Source organism: Lissotriton vulgaris, chromosome 7 (assembly GCF_964263255.1).
Source record: "Lissotriton vulgaris chromosome 7, aLisVul1.2, whole genome shotgun sequence".
NCBI classification, from domain to species: domain Eukaryota; kingdom Metazoa; phylum Chordata; class Amphibia; order Caudata; family Salamandridae; genus Lissotriton; species Lissotriton vulgaris.
In genome coordinates this window covers 995,430,705-995,452,778 of record NC_141695.1, presented here as the reverse complement: position 1 = coordinate 995,452,778, position 22,074 = coordinate 995,430,705, and the positions used below count along the sequence as shown (strand labels likewise).

Genomic DNA, 22,074 nt, shown 5'->3' with positions numbered 1-22,074 from the left:
GGGGCAGGAGAGCAAGCACAACCAACGGGCTGGAAGGCAGGAGAGCAAGCACAACCAACGAAGGGGGGGGGGGCAGGAGAGCAAGCACAACCAACGAGGGGGGGGGGGCAAGAGAGCAAGCACAACCAACGAGGGGGGGGAGCAGGAAAGCAAGCACAACCAACAAAGGGGGGGTCGGGAGAGCAAGCACAACCAACGGGGGGGGGGGGGTTGGAGAGCAAGTACAACCTACGAGGGGGTGGGGGCAGGAGAGCAAGCACAACCAACGGGGGGGGCAGGAGAGCAAGCACAACAAACGAGGGGGGGGGGTCAGGAGAGCAAGCACAACCAACGAGGGGGGTCAGGAGAGCAAGCACAACCAACGAGGGGGTCAGGAGAGCAAGCACAACCAACGAGGGGGGGGGCAGGAGAGCAAGCACAACCAACGAGGGGGGGCAGGAGAGCAAGCACAACCAACGAGGTGGGCAGGAGAACAAGCACAACCAACGAGGGGGGACAGGAGAGCAAGCACAACTAACGAGGGGGGGGGGGTCAGGAGAGGAAGCACAACCAATGAGGGGGGGTCAGGAGAGCAAGCACAACCAACGAGGGGGGTCAGGAGAGCAAGCACAATCAACGAGAGGGGGTCAGCAGTGCAAGCACAACCAACAAGAGGGGGTCGGGAGAGCAAGCACAACCATCAAGGGGGGGGGGGGGATAGGAGAGCAAGCACAACCAACGAGGGGGGGCAGGAGAGCAAGCACAACCAACGAGGGGGGAGAGGAGAGCAAGCACAACCAACGAGGGGGGGGGGGTCAGGAGAGGAAGCACAACCAATGAGGGGGGGTCAGGAGAGCAAGCACAACCAACGAGGGGGGTTAGGAGAGCAAGCACAACCAACGAGAGGGGGTCAGCAGTGCAAGCACAACCAACGAGAGGGGGTCAGGAGAGGAAGCACAACCAACGGGGGGCAGGAGAGCAAGCACAACCAACGAGGGGGGGGGGAGCAGGAGAGCAAGCACAACCAACGAGGGTGGGTTAGGAGAGCAAGCACAACCAACGATTTGGGGTCAGCAGAGCAAGCACACACAACGAGGGGGGGTCAGGAGAGGACGCACAACCAACGGGGGCAGGAGAGCAAGCACAACCAACGAGGGGGGGGAGCAGGAGAGCAAGCACAACCAACGAGGGGGGATCAGGAGAGCAAGCACAACCAACGAGGGGGGGGTCACGAGAGCAAGGACAACCAACAAGGGGTGGGCAGGAGAGCAAGCACAACCAACAAGGGGGGGTCAGGAGAGCAAGCACAACCAACGAGGGGGGTCAGGAGAGCAAGCACAACCAACGAGAAGGGGTCAGCAGTGCAAGCACAACCAACGAGAGGGGGGTCAGGAGAGGAAGAACAACCAACGGGGGGGGCAGGAGAGCAAGCACAACCAACGAGGGGGGAGCAGGAGAGCAAGCACAACCAACGAGGGTGGGTCCGGAGACCAAGCACAACCAACGATTTGGGGTCAGCAGAGCAAGCACAAACAACGAGGGGGGGTCAGGAGAGGAAACACAACCAATGGGGGGCAGGAGAGCAAGCACAACCAACGAGGGGGGGAGCAGGAGAGCAAGCACAACCAACGAGGGGGGATCAGGAGAGCAAGCACAACCAACAAGGGGGGGCAGGAGAGCAAGCACAACCAACAAGGGGGGGCAGGAGAGCAAGCACAACCAACAAGGGGGGGCAGGAGAACAAGCACAACCAACGAGGGGGGGCAGCAGAGCAAGCACAACCAACGGGCGGCAGGAGAGCAAGCACAACCAACGAGGGGGGGGGGGGGCAGGTAGCAAGCACAACCAATGAGGGGGGACAGGAGAACAAGCACAACCATGAGGGGGGGCAAAGAGCAAGCACAACCAATGAGGGGGGCAGGAGAGCAAACACAACCAACGAGGGGGGGCAGTAGAGCAAGCACAACCAACGAGGAGGGGGACAGGAGAGCAAGCACAACGAACGAGGGGAGGGGGGCAGGAGAGCAAGCACAACCAACGAGGGGGGGGGGGGCAGGAGAGCAAGCACAACAAACAAAGGGGTTGGTCAGGAGAGCAAGCACAACCAACGAGGGGGGCGTCAGGAGAGCAGGCACAGCCAACGGGGGCAGGAGAGCAAGCACAACCAACGGGGGGGGGCAGGAGAGCAAGCACAACCAACAAGGGGGGGGGGGCAGGGGAGCAAGCACAACCAACGAGGTGGGGCAGGAGTCCAAGCAGAACCAAAGAGGGTAGGAGAGCAAGCATAACCAACGAGGGGGGGCAGGAGAGCAAGCACAACCAACGAGGGGGGCAGGGGAGCAAGCACAACAAACGAGGGGCGGTCAGGAGAGCAAGCACAACCAACGAAAGGGGGGGGGGGGTCAGGAGAGCCAGCACAACAAACGAGGGGGCTCAGGAGAGCAAGCACAATCAACGAGGGGGGGTCAGGAGAGCAAGCACAACCAACAAGGGGGGGCAGGAGAGCAAGCACAACCAACGAGGGGGTCAGGAGAGCAAGCACAACCAACGAGGGGGGCACAGTAGAGCAAGCACAACCAACGAGGGGGGGGGGAGAGGAGAGCAAGCACAACCAATGATGGGGGGCAGGAGAGCAAGCACAACCAACGAGGGGGGGCTGGAGAGCAAGCACAACCAACGAGGGGGGGGTCAGGAGAGCGAGCACAACCAACGAGGGGGATCAGGAGAGCAAGCACAACCAACGAGGGAAGGGCAGGAGGGCAAGCACAACCAACGAGGGGGGGCAGGAGAGCAAGCACAACCAACGAGGGGGTGCAGGAGGGCAAGCACAACCAACGAGGGGGGGCAGGAGAGCAAGCACAACCAACGAGGGGGGGGGCAGGAGAGCAAGCACAACCATCGAGGGGGGCAGGGGAGCAAGCACAACAAACGAGGGGGGGTCAGGAGAGCAAGCACAACCAACGAAGGGGGGGACAGGAGAGCCAGCACAACAAACGAGGGGGGTCAGGAGAGCAAGCACAAACAACGAGGGGGGTCAGGAGAGCAAGCACAACCAGCGAGGGGGGCAGGAGAGCAAGCACAACCAACGAGGGGGGCAGGAGAGCAAGCACAACCAACGGGGGGGTCAGGAGAGCAAGCACAACCAACGAGGGGGGGAGGAGAGCAAGCACAACCAACGAGGGGGGGCAGGAGAGCAAGCACAACCAACGAGGGGGGCTGGAGAGCAAGCACAACCAACGAGGGGGGGGGGTCAGGAGAGCGAGCACAACCAACGAGGGGGATCAGGAGAGCAAGCACAACCAACGAGGGAAGGGCAGGAGGACAAGCACAACCAACGAGGGGGGGCAGGAGAGCAAGCACAACCAACAGGGGGGTCAGGAGAGCAAGCACAGCCAACAGGGGGGACAGGAGAGCAAGCACAACCAACGAGGGGGGCACAGGAGAGCAAGCACAACCAACGAGGGGGGCACAGGAGAGCAAGCACAACCAGGAGAGGAGAGCAAGCACAACCAACGAGGGGGGGGGCAGGAGAGCAAGCACAACAAACGAGGGAGGGGCTGGAGAGCAAGCACAACCAACGAGGGGGGACAGGAGAGCAAGCTCAACCAACAAGGGGGGGTCAGGAGAGCAAGCACAACCAACGAGGGGGGGCAGGAAAGCAAGCACAACCAACGAGGGGGGGTCAGGAGAGCAAGCACAACCAACGGTGGGCAGGAGAGTAAGCACAACCAACGAGGGGGGGGGACAGGAGAGCAAGCACAATCAACGAGGGGGTGGCAGGAGAGCAAGCACAACCAACGAGGGGGGGCAGGAGAGCAAGCACAACCAACGAGGGGGTGCAGGAGAGCAAGCAGAACAAACGAGGGGAGGGGCAGGAGAGCAAGCACAACCAACGAGGGGAGGTGGGGTCAGGAGAGCAAGCACAGCTAACGAAAGGGGGTCAGGAGAGCAAGCCCAACCATCGAGCGGGGCAGGAGAGCAAGCACAACAAACGAGGGGGGGGGGTCAGGAGAGCAAGCACAACTAACGAGGGGGGGGGGGGGGGGGGTTAGGAGAGCAAGCACAACCAACGAGGGGGGGGGCAGGAGAGCAAGCACAATCAACGAGGGGGGGGTCAGGAGAGCAAGCACAACCAACGAGGGGGGGGTCAGGAGAGCAAGCACAACTAACGAGGGGGGGGGGGGTTAGGAGAGCAAGCACAACCAACGAGGGGGGGGGCAGGAGAGCAAGCACAATCAACGAGGGGGGGTCAGGAGAGCAAGCACAACCAACGAGGGGGGGGGGCAGGAGAGCAAGCACAACCAACGAGGGGGAGCAGGAGAGCAAGCACACCAACGAGAGGGGGGCAGGAGAGCAAGCACTCAACAAGGGGGCACGGGGTGGATCTAGAGCTTACCTGCGTCATCCAAGCTGCGGGCCGCGACCAGGAGAGACTCCACACGACCACATTTCTCCGAGGCAAAGCAGAAATGCCTCAGAGAAACGACCCGTGATTTTCGCATTCGGGCGTGGTTTTCTTTCTCTCCTCTTCCCATTGGCTGGAAGGTAAAAGTCCAGCCAATGAGAAGAGGAGAGAAAGAAAGTAAAAAACACACCCTCGAATCCCAAAAAGACGGGGCTGAAGCGTTGTGACGCCCCTCTCCTCCAATGGCTGGCCTCCGTTTAGGAAGCCAGCCAATGGAGAAGAGGGGCGGGTGTAAGCCCCTTAGGGAAAAACATAAGAACTCCCCTGCAAGACTGCGCAAGCGCAGCCTTCGCTGGCGGAGACCTAAAAAAAGTGCTATGACGCAATCAATGCTATTCGCGTCATAGCATGTTTTTCTTTTTTTTATCTTTAAGCAGGGGTGAACGAGAGGGAATACTGAAAGAGTGTATGTCGAAAAATAAAATAAGAGAGCCTGCACTGCAAAAGCCTGCAGTGTAAGGACACTGACCAACAGAAGCAGTACTTGGTCTAGACTCCACTGCAGGGTGGCAGAACGAAATTCGACTCAAAACCCAGGCACTGACGGATGTGAGGAGGAGGTGCTGATCAATAGTAAGCCAGAAACCAAGAGTGATGTGGGAGCCAGCCCATGGTAAGTATAGGCAAGTAATGAGTGGGCTTTAAGCCCCAATAAAAATTGTTTTTTTAATACAAAAGATTCCGTACTGTGCAGGTTAAATCTAAAAATGGCCGATGATGCATCGAGTCATGTGCATCCATGTGAAGTCCTCTTGGAGTGATTTTTCTTATACTTTAGAGATTATCATCCTTGGGTGTTTTTTTCACTAAAAAGAAAAAAGGTATGCCAAAATGTCAGCTACGCAGGCTCAAACTTGATGATGCTCTGGCAGATATGTTGGCATTTTTTTTATTTAAAGTTTAGTCACTGTGCCAAGCTTGTCAATGGTCATTTAAGCATTATGAATTGGACAAAATATGTGTGGGAGTGCAGAAGGAAGGGAGAGGCCCATTAGTAGTATGCAACTGTCACACCCTCCCAAAAGCAACTGCCAAAAAATTCTTTAAATAAGCCAATAAAGCAAGGAAATAAAGAAAGACATGCACCACCACAAAGTGCTAAAAGACAAATTAGAAAAATATTTCCTGATGTCAGTAGTGAAAGGATACAGCTCATCCGATCAAAAGAATGCTACGCTACAGGGGAGGGAGATAAACAAAGCTAGCCAATCAAGAGCAAGTGGCTGACAAAAAGCCCACTGCATGCAGATTGCCAGGTCTCTTTCCTCGTTATTGCTGGGTTTAAAATGACGAGAAAGATTTTCTGCAAGATGGACGCAAATAATGATAACTGATCCATCTCCTTCTAGGTAATTTATCAGTACATGTAAATAAATAGTGACGTTATCTAAACCGAAAAGAATCATGGTAGTATCATAAATAGACTAAATAAAAAACATATGGATACCTATCCGCAGAAGTGTATTATAACTACAATGAAACTTTTGGAACCACTGAACAATTGTGGAAATTAATGCTCTGAATGGACTGAATGATGTTCTCCTCTCCTGTTAGCCAACGGATAAACTACAACCTGAATAACAGCACAAATACATGTTCTGCAAATTTCCAGATCAGTTGGCCAATTGAATATGGGTATCTAGTACAGCTTTAAAACAAATATATGCAATCAGACTGAAAGGTAAATGTATTCTCACAATAAATGATGTGACATGTATGAAAGGCGTGAAAACCACACTGAAAAAAGCAGAATGACAACTATGCATTCACATGCATGAAAAGTTGCTAATGGTCTCAAACATCCGACAAAATACACCTTCATTAAATTAGCACTCGAACAGATGAAAGTTGCACAAGAAGACTACCACAAGATAACAGCAAAAAACAGTATGGTAAAATAATACAGGTTACTACGTTATTGCACACATTTCTTGCTGCCATGTAATAAGTATGACAAGATCGTTGGAAAATGGATCTATTTTAAAGCAATACCAAATCCACATCCAAAGTATGAAAAGACAAAGTACCTTCTCGAGATACATCACAGATCAGGTTCCATGCTTTAATGATGTCCGGGCGTTTGCTCTGCAAATCCACCACACACTGGTATGCCCGCTTCTTAAAGTCTTCCTCCTGGTCAAACCTGGTTTTAGATTCCTGAGTTAGGAAAGAAAAAGTAAAACTAATATTTTCACATGCCTTCCAAGGCAGAGCTCTTACATGAGCTGTCAGGTTTGCACATCATGAGTGCATGGCTAAGATCTTATTTTATGAGCTATGACAGATTCACATTTTCATGACAAGATATGGCAGAACCTCCTTTGTGCTGCCCTTTAGATATAGTACAAGGCAATTTAATCAATAGGTTAATGAGTATATGGCGTGTCATCTAAGACAGTTTATCTTGTAGCAGACAATCTGATTTCTGCCATACCTGTCAGTAGACATATTTTGGACAACACATTTGGAATAATTGAATAAATGTTTATTATTATACTCCCACCCACATTTTGTAGCTTCGGCAAGGGGATGGTCCATCAATTAATAACAAAAGAACAAGTTGCTTACCTTTGGTAATGCTCCTTCTGGTAGAGACTCTGTCTAGCTGCAGTTTCCCCACCTTTTAAATATACCCCAAGCTTACGACTGGATCCAGAAACATTTTTGTAATACCTCTGTGTAGGAAAGTGCCCCTTTTTAGGTCTTGCCTAGCATTGCAGCGCACATGCGCAGTCCGCTCTGCGAGAGCTAATGTTATCAGGAGATTTCAGAAGGGGACTTGAAGCCCAGCTTATCATTTTCATTGGGTCGTGTCAGCATTCATTCTAAACGCTGGCTTCCCATTGAAAAGGCTGCTTCTTAGTTACCGCCCTGTCTCCCTTTTGGATGGCCCATCCATCATGAAGGATTTTCTTATCTAAAGCGGGCGTGCTATTGTTGGACCCGGCCCTTTGGGCAGGTTCACCCCCAGACTTTTTGCTTTTTCCTAGCCTGTTTCTGGAACCTGGTGGTGGTGATTTCAGGCCTCTGCGCACTTTTTCACTGTGGTACAGTGTAAAGTGCTTGAGCTCTCTGTGAATGAGTGGTGAGTGACCTGCCCTCCCATAGGAATGAATGGGGAATATGTATGCCCATGGTAGTTCCTGATGTGTGGGGAGTGCAGGGGCGAGTTTGGTATGAGAGAACTCGTGAGAGTGAATGCTGCAAAATGGTATATGCGGTATGAGTGTGTCTAGTCTAGAAGTGCCTTTTTTAGAAGTTGGCATATTTGTGTAATTTGTGTCTAGCGTGTGATTGGCTGGTGAGCTGGCCCAGAGTGCCTAGGCCTGCTTGTGGATTGACTGTCTGGTTTGAGGATGACAGGGGCTGGAGAGCCCAGGAGGTTGTCTGAGTCAGCCCATGGATGAAAGGCAGCATCTGCTGCCAGGGAAGTGGGAGGAGATGGCACCTGATAGTGAAGGGCTGTGCCTGCCTGACTACAAAGCTGGCTCCACCTCCCGCTGGGCGACTGTCACCTCTGTCCCTGATACTAAAGGGACTTCCCTATAACCAGTTCTAGCTGGTTCTCACACTGCCTGCTTCAAAGGACTTCAAAGACTTTTCACTGTATAAGAAGGGGCTGTGCCCCCTTCCAAAATGTTCTTGTTTCTAACTTGAATCTGCCAGGGGCATGCTGCTGCTGGGGCTCAGGGGAATCCCTGGGCCCTGCCCATCCCCTGGACCTCTGATGGACTTTCCTGGACTTCTGGGGGGACTTTGCTTTGCCCTGGGATCCCTTTGGACCTTCTTCCTACCCCCTCCAGGACTTGCTGCATCCCCTAAGGATCTTCTGTGGACCCTTCTTGTTAAAGGGGTCCTTTCTAGGGGCCTGTGGCTGCTGCCAGTGCCCCCAGCGCGATGGAAGCGCTTTATTCTTGACCCTTAGCGCTTGAGAGCGCTTTATTTTGCACCCGTAGCGAGCGTGTCGCTATCACGCATTTTGCGTGAGGTTTTGCATGTGCCACCCTGCTTATGCCCGGTTATTTACTTATTTTTTCGAGTGCCCACCTCGCGTCTTTATTTTATATTTTAACTCGAGGGAGCCCACTCCTCGGTTAACTCAGCCCCCGCCTGCCTGCCTAGGGAGAAGGGCCGCTGCGCTGCCCGCAGCGACCCGGAAGTGATTGGCCGGCCGGCCAATCCCAGCGCGGCCGGCCGGAAGTCCCGCCCCGCAGCAGAGAGAAGGATGGCGGCCGGTTGAGGGGCTCCTCTGACCTGAGGGAGCCCCGGTGATGAGAGGAGGAAGCATGGCGGCCGGATCGCAGGGCTCCCGTGATGCGAGGGAGTCCTGCTGCAGCTGGGAGACCGCCGGAGTGGAGCCTTACGAGGGAGGAGCGGAGGGGGCGCGGGGCACGTTGTCGGTGCCCGCCCCCACCGCAAATCCGTACCGGCAGCAAGGAGAGCCGGTGAGTGCAGAGAAGGGGAGGGAGCGTCGGGCACATTGCCGGTGCCCGCCCCTCCCCTCCGGTGGATAGCTCGTTGTGCTCCCGCGACCCGGGGCTCCCGTAGCTGTGGAGAGCCCCGGGGCCGCCAATCTTGAGGTGCGGCCTGCCGGAGAGTGGGGCAGACAAAGGGGATGGGCGCCAGGACACATTGTCGGTGTCCGACCTCCCCCCCCCCACCCCCCCCCCCCTCCAGTAGCGCGAGCCCGCGCTCCTTGGCTTCAAGGGCGGCCCCGGTTGGCAGTGGGTCGCCCCAACGTGCACGGAGCCCGGAGAGGCTCCCCGCCCCATTTTGTATTTAGAGACCTGAGAGGCTCTGGGGGCATTTTGAGAAGTTAGAGTCCCCCGTAGGGGACTCTACCGTGAATGGAGAGTCAGGGCGGCCCCGTTTGCCAGTGGGCCGCCCAACGCGATAGAGAGCCCATGAGAGGCTCTTGGGGGCCATTTTAGTTACGGGGGGTGTCGGGCACATTGCCGGTGCCCACCCCCTCCTGCCTCCGAGTGTTAGGGTTAGAGTCCGGTGAGGCTCATGGGGGCACCATTGTATTTAGAGCCCTGAGAGGCTCCAACGCTGGGTGCACAGTGGCGCAGTTTGTGCTCAAGGGGCACCCCTTTATTTCAGAGCCCCTGCCACAGTTTGTGATTCCCCAGCTGCCCAGCACTTTGTGGGCAGCTGCCACGTTTAGGCTTTTGTACTTTGTGACTGGCCCTGCATGGCAGCGCGCTCTGACATTGGACTCAGGGCATCCTTGCCCCACAAGGCCAGATGGCCTAGGGACTGCCACAGGTGGCTTATGTAAGTTATGCGCAATGTGATTCCTATGTTTTTAATAGTAATTGCCTACTGTGTGTTTTTGCGCTATTGTGTTGTTCTGGCACCTCTGAATGTTTTTAGGCATCATGTGTCTTTCTTTCCATGCGCTGCACCTCTGAATGTTTTAGGCATCATGTGTCTTCTCGCGCTGCACCCCTTATTGTCTTTTATTGCATCATGTGCTTTATTCTTAACACCTCTGAATGTTTTAGGCATCATGTGTTTCTCTTTATTACTCCTCTGAATGTGTTTCATGCATCATGGGTAATGTGTTCTTGTGGATACCCCTAAATGTATTTTATTCTTAGGTGGTTGTTCTTTTTAGTACAGGTGGTCCTAGGGAGGTCCTGGTCCCCTGCGTGACATGCTCCTAAGGTGTTTAGGGTTGCGTAGGTGGGACTTACCTGTTACCAGTAGATACTGGCTGTGATTTCTAACTGTTACTTTGTGCTACAGTGATTTTATATTCTTTTATTCTAATTTCTGACAGTATTTCATTTCTACTAAGTGCTGATTATGACAGTGGCCCATGTGGCCCTGTCTTGTGAATAATCCCATGTGAATATTGCCCGTGCCAGTTGGCACAATGTATATGTGTGATTTTATCTGATGTGTTTTTACAATACAAAAGTTATTTTTATAATAACCTTGTGTGGAGTCTCTTTTGTGGTGTGCCTAGTATGTTGTTGCTGTTGTGCGCTGGCGCAAATGCTTTACACATTGCCTCCGAGTTTAGCCTTACTGCGTGTGCCAAGCTACCAAGGGGGTGAGCTGGGGTTACCTTGGCGTGTGACTTACTTGCCCTGACTAGAATGGTGGTTTCTGCCTGGCTTTGGCGTCAGCCTTAGCCTACCAGAAATAGCCAGTTCTAACAGCTTTATAAACAAGACGTGAAGCAAAGGATGGGCCGTCCGAAAAGGAGACAGGGCGGTAGCGTAATGACAACAATTTCCCCTTTCTTCGGTCTCTCACCCCGAGCACACACCGTGTCAACCACATGCCACCACACAGTAACTCGCGGTGAACTCAGCTCCGTGAACAGCCAAGAGGTATATATGCATGCTCTGTCGAAAGCGGCCCAGTAAACTAAATTAATAAAGTAAAATACATAATTCATTGTTTGCAAACTACACAAGTCCCCAGTTTGAGAAGGTTGGAAAAGGTGTTGTAATATTGATTAAGTTATAACACCGTTAATAGGATTATCAACATTTAAAACGATTTTTCATTCTCTACGACCTTTCCTAAATGAGAAACAGAGCAGGAAAAGAAAATAGTCAGTGGTCCAGAGATAGCTAAGGCGTGCCATCTAGTGGTAGAAACACGAAAACACACTACAGTATGGCCTCCCCACATACTGGAAAAGTAGCCTGTTTTCTGGCACTCTGAGGTTGACGGTAGCTGCTGAAGACATTTTAAAGAGGGAGGGGAGTTAGTTGATAGTTATGTCCGGAGGGCTCGCAGGGATGCAGATTAGCATTGGTTCTGCAAATTGTATGTCTAGGGTATGCGCTTGAATATTTCACACATAGGAGATCTATGGAATCCCACTGAAAGTGTACAGAGACAGACTGCCCAACCAGCTTCGGCTTGAATCTGGGAGAAAGATTTCACAAAGTTGTTCCTTTTTCTCATGTTTTAGAGCAAGCTCTGTAGAACGAGGCGCCTTACGAAAAAAGGGTGAGAAAACAATTGTGGATTGCGGGCCAGAGTAACCGCCAGTGGCTTCGATTAATGCAGGGAATCTGCTCATTTTTAGTTTTCCTCCACAGACCACACATCATTGCAGAGGTGTAGCTAGTAGTGCAACGTGCGCAGTAGCACCGGCGACCTCGCGTCTGAGTGCCCCTCTTCACCCGAAGTGTAGCTGTATTTCATCACTGAATTTATGATAAGAGGGCCCGTGTTCCTCGCTCTTACGAGAGGCCCCGGGCGCCCCTGCAACGGCAATGCATGGTTTTGTGTCAGCAACACAGGTGTCTTGTAGCTTTACAAAAACACCTAAATAAAATATATACATTTTCTCATGTATGCAATATGTGCTTCAACTATCAAGGATATGGAAGATTAGACACCCAGCAGGGCCCTTGCATGAGAGTGCTTTGTATTACCCAGTCTGGAGACAATTGAAACTGTAATGCCTGCAGGGCACAAGTCCTAAAAAAAGAAGTGGGGGGACTAACCACGTTAAGTAGCATGCGAGTGACATCACGACGTGTGACATCATAGTGCTTGATATCCCATGTGGCCTCACAGGAAGTGGCATCATAAGAAGTGACATCAGATCCTAAGACCTCACACATACGTTCTATCATGAGTATATTTTAGCGTGTTTAAATATTTAGCAAATTAGATTTTGCATCTGGATTGTGCCAAAGCAACCCCGATGCAAAGTCTGGACCTCATCTTATATATTTATTTTTCAAAACTCTGCTACAAATATATTGGTAACAAGGAGAAACGTGGTAGTAAATCTGTGCTATTTATTTGGCTGCAAACTCAGCATTTAAAAATACCTTATGTGGTTAAGGCACCTTGTAACCCTTCCTGCCTTATGTAACACATCCTTTAAATTGTTTTACACATGTACATGATTTATTGTCAATGTAACATGCATTCATATAATGCAAAGTGCCCTGACATCCTGCTTTGGGAGAAGGAATGCACAGGCGCTCCCTTCTGGGGCTTGGCACCTATTTTTTCTCATCAGTCATTCAATTCACCCACAGCAAGAGAGAGAAAAACGCAAAAAGGAGAAAGGAAAAGGAAGAGAAAGACGAACAGTGATAATGGTCAAAAACAACCTGCAAGAGTGAGGTAAGGGGGCCAGGAGTATCTGGTGAAGCATAAAAGATGCAGCGCCCAGATACCCCTGAGGGTGACAGTGTGGCGCTTTACAGATGCTGTTTGAGTGATTGAAGAGGCATGAATCAGTACTAAGAAGCCTTGATAGTGGCAACAACAACCTTCAGGTGTACTGGGCGCAGGCTTCTGAGCGAAGTCTTGGGCCCCTACACTTATTTGGTTACAAATTAAGCCCTGCTCGTAATGGACCAATCAGAGAAGAAAAGCCTTAAACTGACCTAGTCTCTACGCAGAAATAGCCCCATGAGGGGCGAGCAGACACCAAATTCAGTGTTGATTCGCAAGGCACAAGTTTAGAGTACTTTTTCCGACTGGGGAATTTCCGAATGAGTATTTTTTGTAATTGTGGACAGCAGCGGCGGGGTCCGTATGAGCTGCACAGCTCGGAAATATCCACGTCCATTTTAACTTCTTGTGAGTAGGATATGAACACAGTGGACCTTGCGGTTGTCTCCCAGGTGTCTGCGCACTAGCATCACGCACCTTCTCTCACAAGAGAAGACCCATGGCAGCGCACTGCCCCTTGGCGCTTATGTTGCTTATGCTGAATAGTTTAAAACAATAAAATAAAAGAAATGTCACATTTTTATACTGCTGTCAAAGGAAAGTAATGCATTAACGTAAGTCATCTGAGGCCTTAGTACACTCCCCCGCGTCGTGTTTTGTGAATACTGGGGCCTTAGTTAAGGTAATCCAGATAGCCAGAGTGTGAAAAACAGAGTACGTCACCTGCAACAACACGCTCGGTCACAGTAAATCATGTTACAGAGCTGGAAGCATGAAAGGTAGGGCCAGTCCACCGTGGAAAGATGTAAATCCTTGACATGCTACATTGTTATTGAGAGCACATTCCATGTAACGACTGCCTCAGAACCCGCGTGATACAGCAACAGCGAGAGCTATGCACACAGGAAGTGACTGGCACAACATGGCGCCCACAAAACTGCATGTTTATTAAGGCGCGCAATCGCTTTTCTGACGGCACTACCTACAGATTTTTCAAGCGCGCCGCGTGAACGAGTAACATTTCCATAAAATTGGGCCTGACGAGGCTCTCCTCCCTGATGGTGACACTGAGCCGGATGTACTGCAACAATGACACTGCAGCACGGGTACCTATAGTGACACTGCAAAGGCTGTCCAGTGACTCTGCAGGCACCGCAAACATGGTCACTGTAGGCATCGCACGGCTATCTACAGGTGCACTGCAGACACTGTCCGGTGACCCGATAAGGGGGAGCATGCTCCTGGCTCTGTTGACAACATGCCAGCTCACTTAGGGAAGCCCAGGATAATTCCCAAAACATTGTGCTAATCCTGACCGACCACCAGGACACAGAGCTGGGGGACATGGTGAGTGAGTGCTTCTTCGTTTCCGGCTGTCCCTAGATTTATTCAACATCCTAGGTCGAGGGTTTCATTACGTTTTGTAGACTTTAAAAAGCTCAAAATAGCTACACGGACCTCAGCCTGGAATGTTGTAGCTTTAAGCCGAGAAACTAACTGTGCACGCAGTGGAGCGAAGTCACTTATTGAATGAGCAATTAACACGGCATACGTGTTGCGTGCTGCCTGGTTTTCTCCTCTCCAGTCACATTGAGCATAAATTGCAAACTGGGTAACAGTATCAAGCATTTGCAATCAAATACAGCTCGCATTTACGCAACTTTGAGCTATTGGCATTCTAAACGACAATGCCTTTTTTCATAATTTGGTTTTTAAAACATAAATAAAAGGCATTGCCATTTACAATGCCAATAGCTTAAACTTGCGTAAATGCGAGACCTATTGCATTGCAAATGCTTGTTTGAGATGGTCACTGCCATGACTTGCCTGGTATTTGATACAACTTTGACTGAGATGTACTGGGTTCCTGCTAACCAGGTCCTCAGTGTCAGTATTATTTCCCAAAAACAAGGTAATTGTGCAATTGTTCCACAACTGGCATGACCTTTAGCACCTCTGTAAGTCCCTAGTTCCCCTGGTACCTAAGGAATTGGTACTAAAGAGGGTCCTTAAGAGCTGCAGCAAGTATTGTGCCACCCAAAAGGACCCAGCACAAAACTCATAAAGACTGTTATTGCAGGCTGCGCCAAATTGTGCAGACAAAAGTGAAACCAGTGCCATGACCCAGACCCTGCAAGAAATATATGTAAGTCACTCCTACAGCGGGCCTTACATCCCTAAAGCAGGGTGTATTAAATTACATGTGAGGGCACAGCTGCTAAAGCAGATCTGCCCCTGTGCTGTCTAGTCCAATTACTACATAGTACAAGCGAACGGGGAATCCATCTAGAGTATATGTACTAGAAAGTGGTCGTTACACGTTCCCCAGCTACATGATGGCCTATGGTGTATGGTGTCAAACAACCTGTCTTAATAAACCCATACTGATGCCAGTAGTTGGTTTAGTAAGACATGCACCCAGAGGGCACCTCAGAGGTACCCCTGAAAACTTAACAATTTCTAGTGTACTGGCTGACTGGTTTAGACCAAAGAGAGGTTTCTGACCCTCTGCAGGCAAGGGCCCACCTTCTCTGAGGTCGAAAACAATGCATGCACCGCCCTGAGGTGTTGTCACCTCCTCTAAGCAGGATGGCTAGCAATCAGCACACCAAGGCAAGAGGCTTGAAGGGCCTCTGCTGCCTTTGATATGCAACCCTGGGTTCCCCAGACAGGGAAGGTGCCACCCCCTGCCCCAGGCCCCTTTGGCACCAGGTCAGGTGGGAAAAGTAGCTAGTCAGGAGGCGTGTTCACTATCAGGCTACTTACACTCCTAAGGGGGGCTACCTAATGTGAAAAAGAAAAATAGAGTTCCACCATCTTGGTTTTTGGTCAAATGAGATACACTGGGTCAGGGTTATTCCTACTCGCCACAGGAAGTGGTCATGTAGGGGGTGCAGGCATCCCAAAGGTAAGTAGTCCATTGAATACTACCTTACACTCCCCTTAATTACTCTAAATTGAGGGTTTAGGTGAGACCTGTGACATCAGGAACTCAGATTCAACATTCAAGTAGAAAGGGACTAAGAAGAACAAAGAAAGCGAGGACTGAGGACCAGCTACAGACTTTTTGGCACCAACCCTGCCTACCTGCAACTGTCCCGACAATCGCGACAAACTGTTATGCTCTCAGCCAGCGGCTCTAGAACTGCTCCTGCTGGTCTTCTCATACATGTTCAAAGACAATGTCCCCGTAGACTCTGTGGCAAAATACATGGACCACTGGCATTAGTCAAGTATTGGTGGCATTACTGTGTCTTGTTTCTTTAGTGCCTCCATGTACGAACTGTTACTCCTGATATTGTGTCCTTTATGCTGTTTTCACATTGTGTTTCTTTACCTTCATATTGTGTTTCTATGCCTTTGTTGTAGAGCATACTTGTGTTTTTCAATGCTTGTTTTCATGACAAACTCCCACAGGCTATAATCTTGTAGTTAGTTTTTTTCCCCGTTTTTAGGTCGAGGACCGAAGGCTGGCTTGCCAGCCGGAAGTCGGAGATTTAATGTCTTTCAGTAGGGTGCTTAAACCCGCCCCTCTCCTCGTCTCTCCTCCATTGGCTGGCTTCCTAAATGGAGGCCAGCCATTGGAGGAGAGAGGCGTCACTCGAAAGAAGCTCCGTCTCTTTCGGATTCGTGGGCGCGTTCGTTCTGTTCTTTCCACTTTATAGTCACGCCCCTTTTTAGAACGCCGAACACGCCCCTGAATCTGAAAATGTTCAGAAGCTTGCGTCCGCCATTTCGGACGTGTCCCCGGGATCTGCGATTTTGCGGTGAGTGCTGTGCCCTCCTTACCCGAAGATAGGCGGGTGTGCCCGGCCTCCGCCGTGGCTACGTCCGTCATGGGGGAGAGCAGCTCCCAGGGAAAAGGGGAGTGGGCATTTAGTAATGTCTGCCCAGAGCAATTTGTAGGCGCTGGCCGGGACTCCGTCCAACTCGGGCACCTTGGTCGCCGCCGCTGCTGTTGGTCGCGTGGGTGCTTGTCCTGCGTGGTATCGGGGTGGGGGAGGATAGTGTGTCTTCTTTGCCTCTCTCCTCTATTGGGATTGACTGCCTGTAGCTCCCGCCACGCAGGGGGATGCGGCCCCCAACAGCAGGCTGAAGCTCAATCCGAGCAAGACAGAGCTGGTCCTGATTGGCGGGCACCCACATCCTTGGACTTTCAATTTTTGGCCCCCTGCCCTTGGTCCTCCTCCCTGCCCAGTTAACTCTGTGAAGAGCCTTGGTGTTACCATCTCTAGCGACCTTTTGATGCGGCCGCACATCAACGCTGTTACCTCAGCCTGCTTTTACCATCTCCGCAGAATCGGGAAGATCCGAAGGTTCCTATCACCAGAGGCTCTCACCCTTGTTATCATGGCCCTGGTCACCTCACGTTTAGACTATGCCAACTGTCTATACGTGGGGATTCCGGCATACCATCTCCAACGCCTCCAACTGGTGCAAAACCAGGCAGCCAGATTAATTTTTCAGCAGCCCAAACACCAACATGTCACCCCGTTGCTAAAAACCCTACACTGGCTCCCTGTTGCGCAACGTTGCATCTTCAAACTGGGATGTACTATTTTCAAATCTCTTTTTGCCTCTGCTCCTGTCTTTATCTCCCTCTGTTTGCACCCCTATGTTCCTTCTCGACACCTCAGATCCTCTGCTTACAATCTTTTGATCACTCCTAGGTTCAAACGCAAGAAGCACGGTGGTGCCTGTTTCACTTTTCTTGCCCCGTCCACTTGGAATTCCCTCCCTCTCTCCATCCGGCTCAGCCCCGATTATTCTACCTTTCGCAAATCCCTGAAAACATATCTGTTCCGCCTTGCCCATGGCTAGCTGCACCCACCCCCTTGTGCCCTCATCCACTGGTCTTTGAGCGCCAAGAAACCAATTGGTGTATGTGCGCGGTACCAAATTTCTTTAACATAACATAACAGCAGGCTACTTCCAGGGTCCTGGCCCCCAAGCCTGCCCTCGCCTACCTCTTTGGGGTGAGGCATGGGGTTGCACTCGGAGGAGTGGAAGGAGCAAGATGGGACTGTTGCAGGGGAGAGGGGGGCACACCGGTTGCGGGCTCCCCCACATCTCAGTGTTATCCGACTGGTCCACGGCACCTTCCCCGCTGTACAGCTTTCCCCGTTGCTCGTGGCACCTCAGCTTCGCAACCACTCCATGACACCTTCCCGGTCTGTGCGCATGGCGATAGGCGGGGGAGGGGGGAGTGCTTCTTTATTCCGGTTTCTGCCAGGCACGCTACCCCTGCCTTTCTGCTGCGGCGGGGCAGGCAGCAGAGGTTTGTTCAAATACGTTTATTTCAGGTCCGGCCGCCAGCATATCATCCGACGCCCCCGTGCCAAATGCCCATGGCGAGTTGCTTGGGTCTCAGGCATTTTTGTCGGGAAGCGCGATGAGAACTCTGATAGATTCACCCTTTATGCTCTGCATAGGCGACTGGGAAGTTTATAACTGTCACGGTACAAACTAGGAGGCCAACGATTAGACGACAGTCATGGCGGGTATTTATGCGTGGCGCTGCCCGTAGCCGGTTTTAGACGTACAGGGAAATTTACTTATTCTTATATGCATAGGCGCTATGAGACCGCGCTGAAAAGTAAAGGCCACGATACATGACTAGGTAATGCCTCGAGCACGGTATTTATTTATCAATAGGTCCAGTTTTGTATTTGTGATGCGTGCTAGGAATCGCAGTTAGTTGGTGAGGCCACTGAAGCATTACAAGTTGGGGAGACTATGTAAAAGGAACCACATTTCATGGTGTACAGAAATAAGTTGTTTCGACACGAACTTTAGCAGTGATAAGTTGAGAAAGGGTTTCTGTGTTCGGGGAAGAGGTTTGCAGGATCCACGTGTTTATTGGTGCCTAACTAAGATGCACTAGAAACGGGATAATATTTGAAGGTGTCTGCATAGCAAGGAGTGGTAAGCTAATATTTGTGATGGTTGAGCTAAAATGATCAAGACGTCAATCATTTTAATACAGTCGATGTAAGAGCTTTAAGATCTCTGAAAGTAAGTTCTCATTTCATATAGTAATAATTGAACAACAAACTACAGGAAAAACATGCATGATATATTTACACATAGAAATGTGAGAATACTTTTGTGTTGGGGCCTCGAGAGCACCCAGTGGTTGCCATTTTATGCTTGTCCTCGAGGAAGGAATGGTACCAGGTGGATTTGGTACTGCGACAAAACATTAATTAGGGACCGGGTGAATAGCTTTGTCACGGTGTGGCTCTGTGTGTGTGTAGCTCTGTCTATATGTGTATGTGTAGCTCTGTGTGTGGCTCTGTGTGTGTAACTATAAGTGTGTGTGTGTAAATCTGTGTGTGTGTGGCTCTGTGTATGTGCCTCTGTGTGTGTAGGTATGTGTATGTGTGTGTAGCTCAGTGTGTGTGTGTCTGTGTGTGTGTGTGTGTGTGGGTGTGTCTATGTGTGTGTGTGTGGCTGTGTGTGTGTGTACCTGTGTGTGTGTAGCTATGTGTGTGTAGCTCTGTGTGTGTAGCTCTGTGTATGTGGCTGTGGCTCTGTGTATATAGCTTTTATTGTAGGTGGCTCTATATGTGGATGCCTCTGTCTGTGTGAGTATGGCTCTGTGTAGGTAGCTCTATGTGAAGGCTCTATGTAGGTAGCTTTGTGTGGGTAACTCTGTGTTGATGTAAATGCAATAAGTAATGCATTTGCCAACAATAAACATATTAGCATTGTAAATGACAATGCCATTTCTTTAACGATTAAGTTATTGCCTATGTAAATGACAAAGCCATTTATTAATAAAAAATTTAAAAAAGCAATGCCAATAACTCTACCTTTAATAATGCTGAGACCATTGCATTGTAAATGCTTGTTTTAAACAGTCGGTGTGGCACTTCTGGAATACTGCAACCGGCATGGGTAGTTTTGCTTCATCGCGCTGCAAATACTAAAAACTTCATCTCACAGCTTCACGAACATGGCGGCCACATTGGGAGGGGCTCGCATATAAAACAGGCCCCACCATTGACTGTGTGCTCGCAATTCCTTTGTTGTGATAGCAGATGCAGTCTCTGTAATGTTCGGGCTCCTGCATTAGTTTGGGTGCGGCCAGGCACCAGAAATCGGAAAGTCCCATATGCAGCATGTGGAATTAAAAGCAGCAACATACCTGGACGTCAGCACTCGATCCCATCAGAGCATAGAGATTGATCTAATCTCAGGGATAAAAGTGTTGTGCACTAATATGACGCTTTTAAGTGTAATTTCTGGAGACATTGCCACATAATGGACACATTGCAACTGAATATATGCTGCGAGGCAGGACCCGCATATTCATGAATCCTTTTGAGGAACCTGCCTGAGACCTTTGTAATATTAGTGACTGAGATCTGTAAGTGCATACCATTATCCGTGGTCTATCTACTTGATCTTCAGCATCATATTCCCTATTTTACAGAAAATTCCCCAACGTCGGCTCCAGATATCACAAGAGCGAGACCTGGAAGGTGTAAGTTCATATCAGAATCTTCATGTATGTGATGCATGGATAATAACAATACTATACAATGTGTGCTCTGTTTGTCATTCTTGTATCATTATATTTATATTTGTAGAACTGAAAACCCATCTAGAAGGCAGTGAAACCGGGTTCATGTAATTATTTTGTTAGTGAATATGCTATAGGAAATGTAGAGGGCGTGTTCAGTAAGATGTTACCAGTATATTGTTTTCTCTTGCAGATCTCCCTCCCCGCAGTTTCTTCCCAAACACCCTTTCCCACGCCTGGCCACCCCAGTAATCTGTGCCATTACGGCATTCAGACTTGGTAGGGTCTGGAGGTGGAACAATCTGTCAATGAACAAGCCGCAGGAATCACAGTCTGATACAAACCAGCTCAACCTGCCGTTATGCACCTGCCAAGAACCCCAGTGGGCTGTCAGCACTTCACAAATTGCCAGCAATCTCCCTTGGAGTAGAGGAGTTACTCCCCTGCAGCTTGCAGGCACCAAACAGCTAAGTTCTGGCCACAGTTCTGCCGCTCCCCGGTCTCACCAATGCAGCAGTCGCCCAGGAAGAGGTCTCAGTGCTCCAGAAGGTCAGCTCAGTCTCCCCACCAAGTGATAACAGGGCTTGGAAAAATGCACTCGACCGCTCGCATATGCGAGGTAAATTTAACGAGGTCGAGCTGCTTTTAGGTCCTACTCACCCTTTCTGACGAGTAGGATTGCAAACTAACTTTTGTCCTCTGTCTGTGAAAACGGAGCAAATGTGACAAGATTTAAAGGCATTTTTATTGCTCACAGAGGTAATGAGCAATAAAGTTGCCTTTAAATCTTGTTATCTTGTCACATTTTCTCCGCTTTCAGAGACAGAGGTCAAGTAGGTTGAAGTTAGGTCGAGGAGATTTTTCAAGGTACTAGTCCTGCAGGACTAGTACCATTTTGGGGATTTTTCGAGCCCTGGATAAGACGCCAGGACCAACCCAAGCCGCACAGCGCTAATACCCACAGTACTGAACCCCTTTCAGTAACCAAAGGCTGTTTGAGTCCAGTCTGGACTCCACATCTCCAAGACCGGGCAGCCGCCGAAGGACATCAGCGCCGCAGAGACCCAGAGAGTGACGCAGCTGTCCTGTTTTTGTCCCCTCAACCGGCAAAGACTGACAACCGTGAGTGGCTGTAATGCCCAAGCCCAGCTGACCTAACCACTCTGCACCCCAGTACCTCAGCATGAGTTTCCGATAACCAACTGTGCTTCCTTGCTCCTAGGGCAGGGACTCAGGAACCAAGACTCATCCAGTTGTAAGGCCCCTTCTTTGGTGTAGCGTGCAAAGCTACCAACCTGACCGGCACCTCTGCACCGAACACTCCAGGGCAGGGAAAGACTAACTGCTAGTGGTTCTTTGGACCTTGGCCCCTTACCACCTTAAGTCCAGAAGGGACTCCCATAGACCTCTTGCAAGTAACTGTATGCCGTATAGTCCTTTTGTTTCCTATAGGAAAGCACTGCTGCATAAAGACACATTCAATTGAACATTTTACTTACCTGTGAAAATCAATATCTTGAAAAGTACTTATTTTATACCAAAGTTCTTGATGTTGAACTTTAGATTAAAAAACTTGTTATTTTTCTAAATTTGTCTTGGATTTATTCTTGAGTGTGTGTCCATTTATGTCTCAGTGAGTACAACAAATGCTTAGTCCGACCCTATGATAAGTCTAAACTGCTCACTCACACTACCACAAAAGAGAGCATTTGGGTTTGTTAGTTGTGTCACTGTAAATCAGTAAGGGTTACGTGGATTCTCTGCACAGTGTACCTTGTTTTGGTGCACTATCCAGAAAGCCAGTTATCTACAATCTGGACCCTCGAAAGTGGAGCAGTGCGGCTACTCTCCCGAAACGATGTGTTGGGCCTGTAAAGGCACCATTCTCGCACTCTGTTATCAGTTCATTGCGAATCTCTCCATGCCTCCAGATGTG

At 50.3% G+C, this 22,074-nt stretch overlaps 1 protein-coding gene across 2 annotated transcripts in view; it reads right to left on the bottom strand.

Moving 5' to 3' along the window:
• The window catches only part of RARS1 (arginyl-tRNA synthetase 1), a 209,097-nt gene that overhangs the window by 100,124 nt on the left and 86,899 nt on the right, over nt 1-22,074 (bottom strand). For both annotated transcript variants that reach the window (XM_086931412.1, XM_086931413.1), the window contains exon 8: nt 6,472-6,601. In XM_086931412.1, coding sequence (XP_086787538.1) covers nt 6,472-6,601 — 130 coding nt within the window. The remainder of the gene's footprint in view (nt 1-6,471; nt 6,602-22,074) is intronic.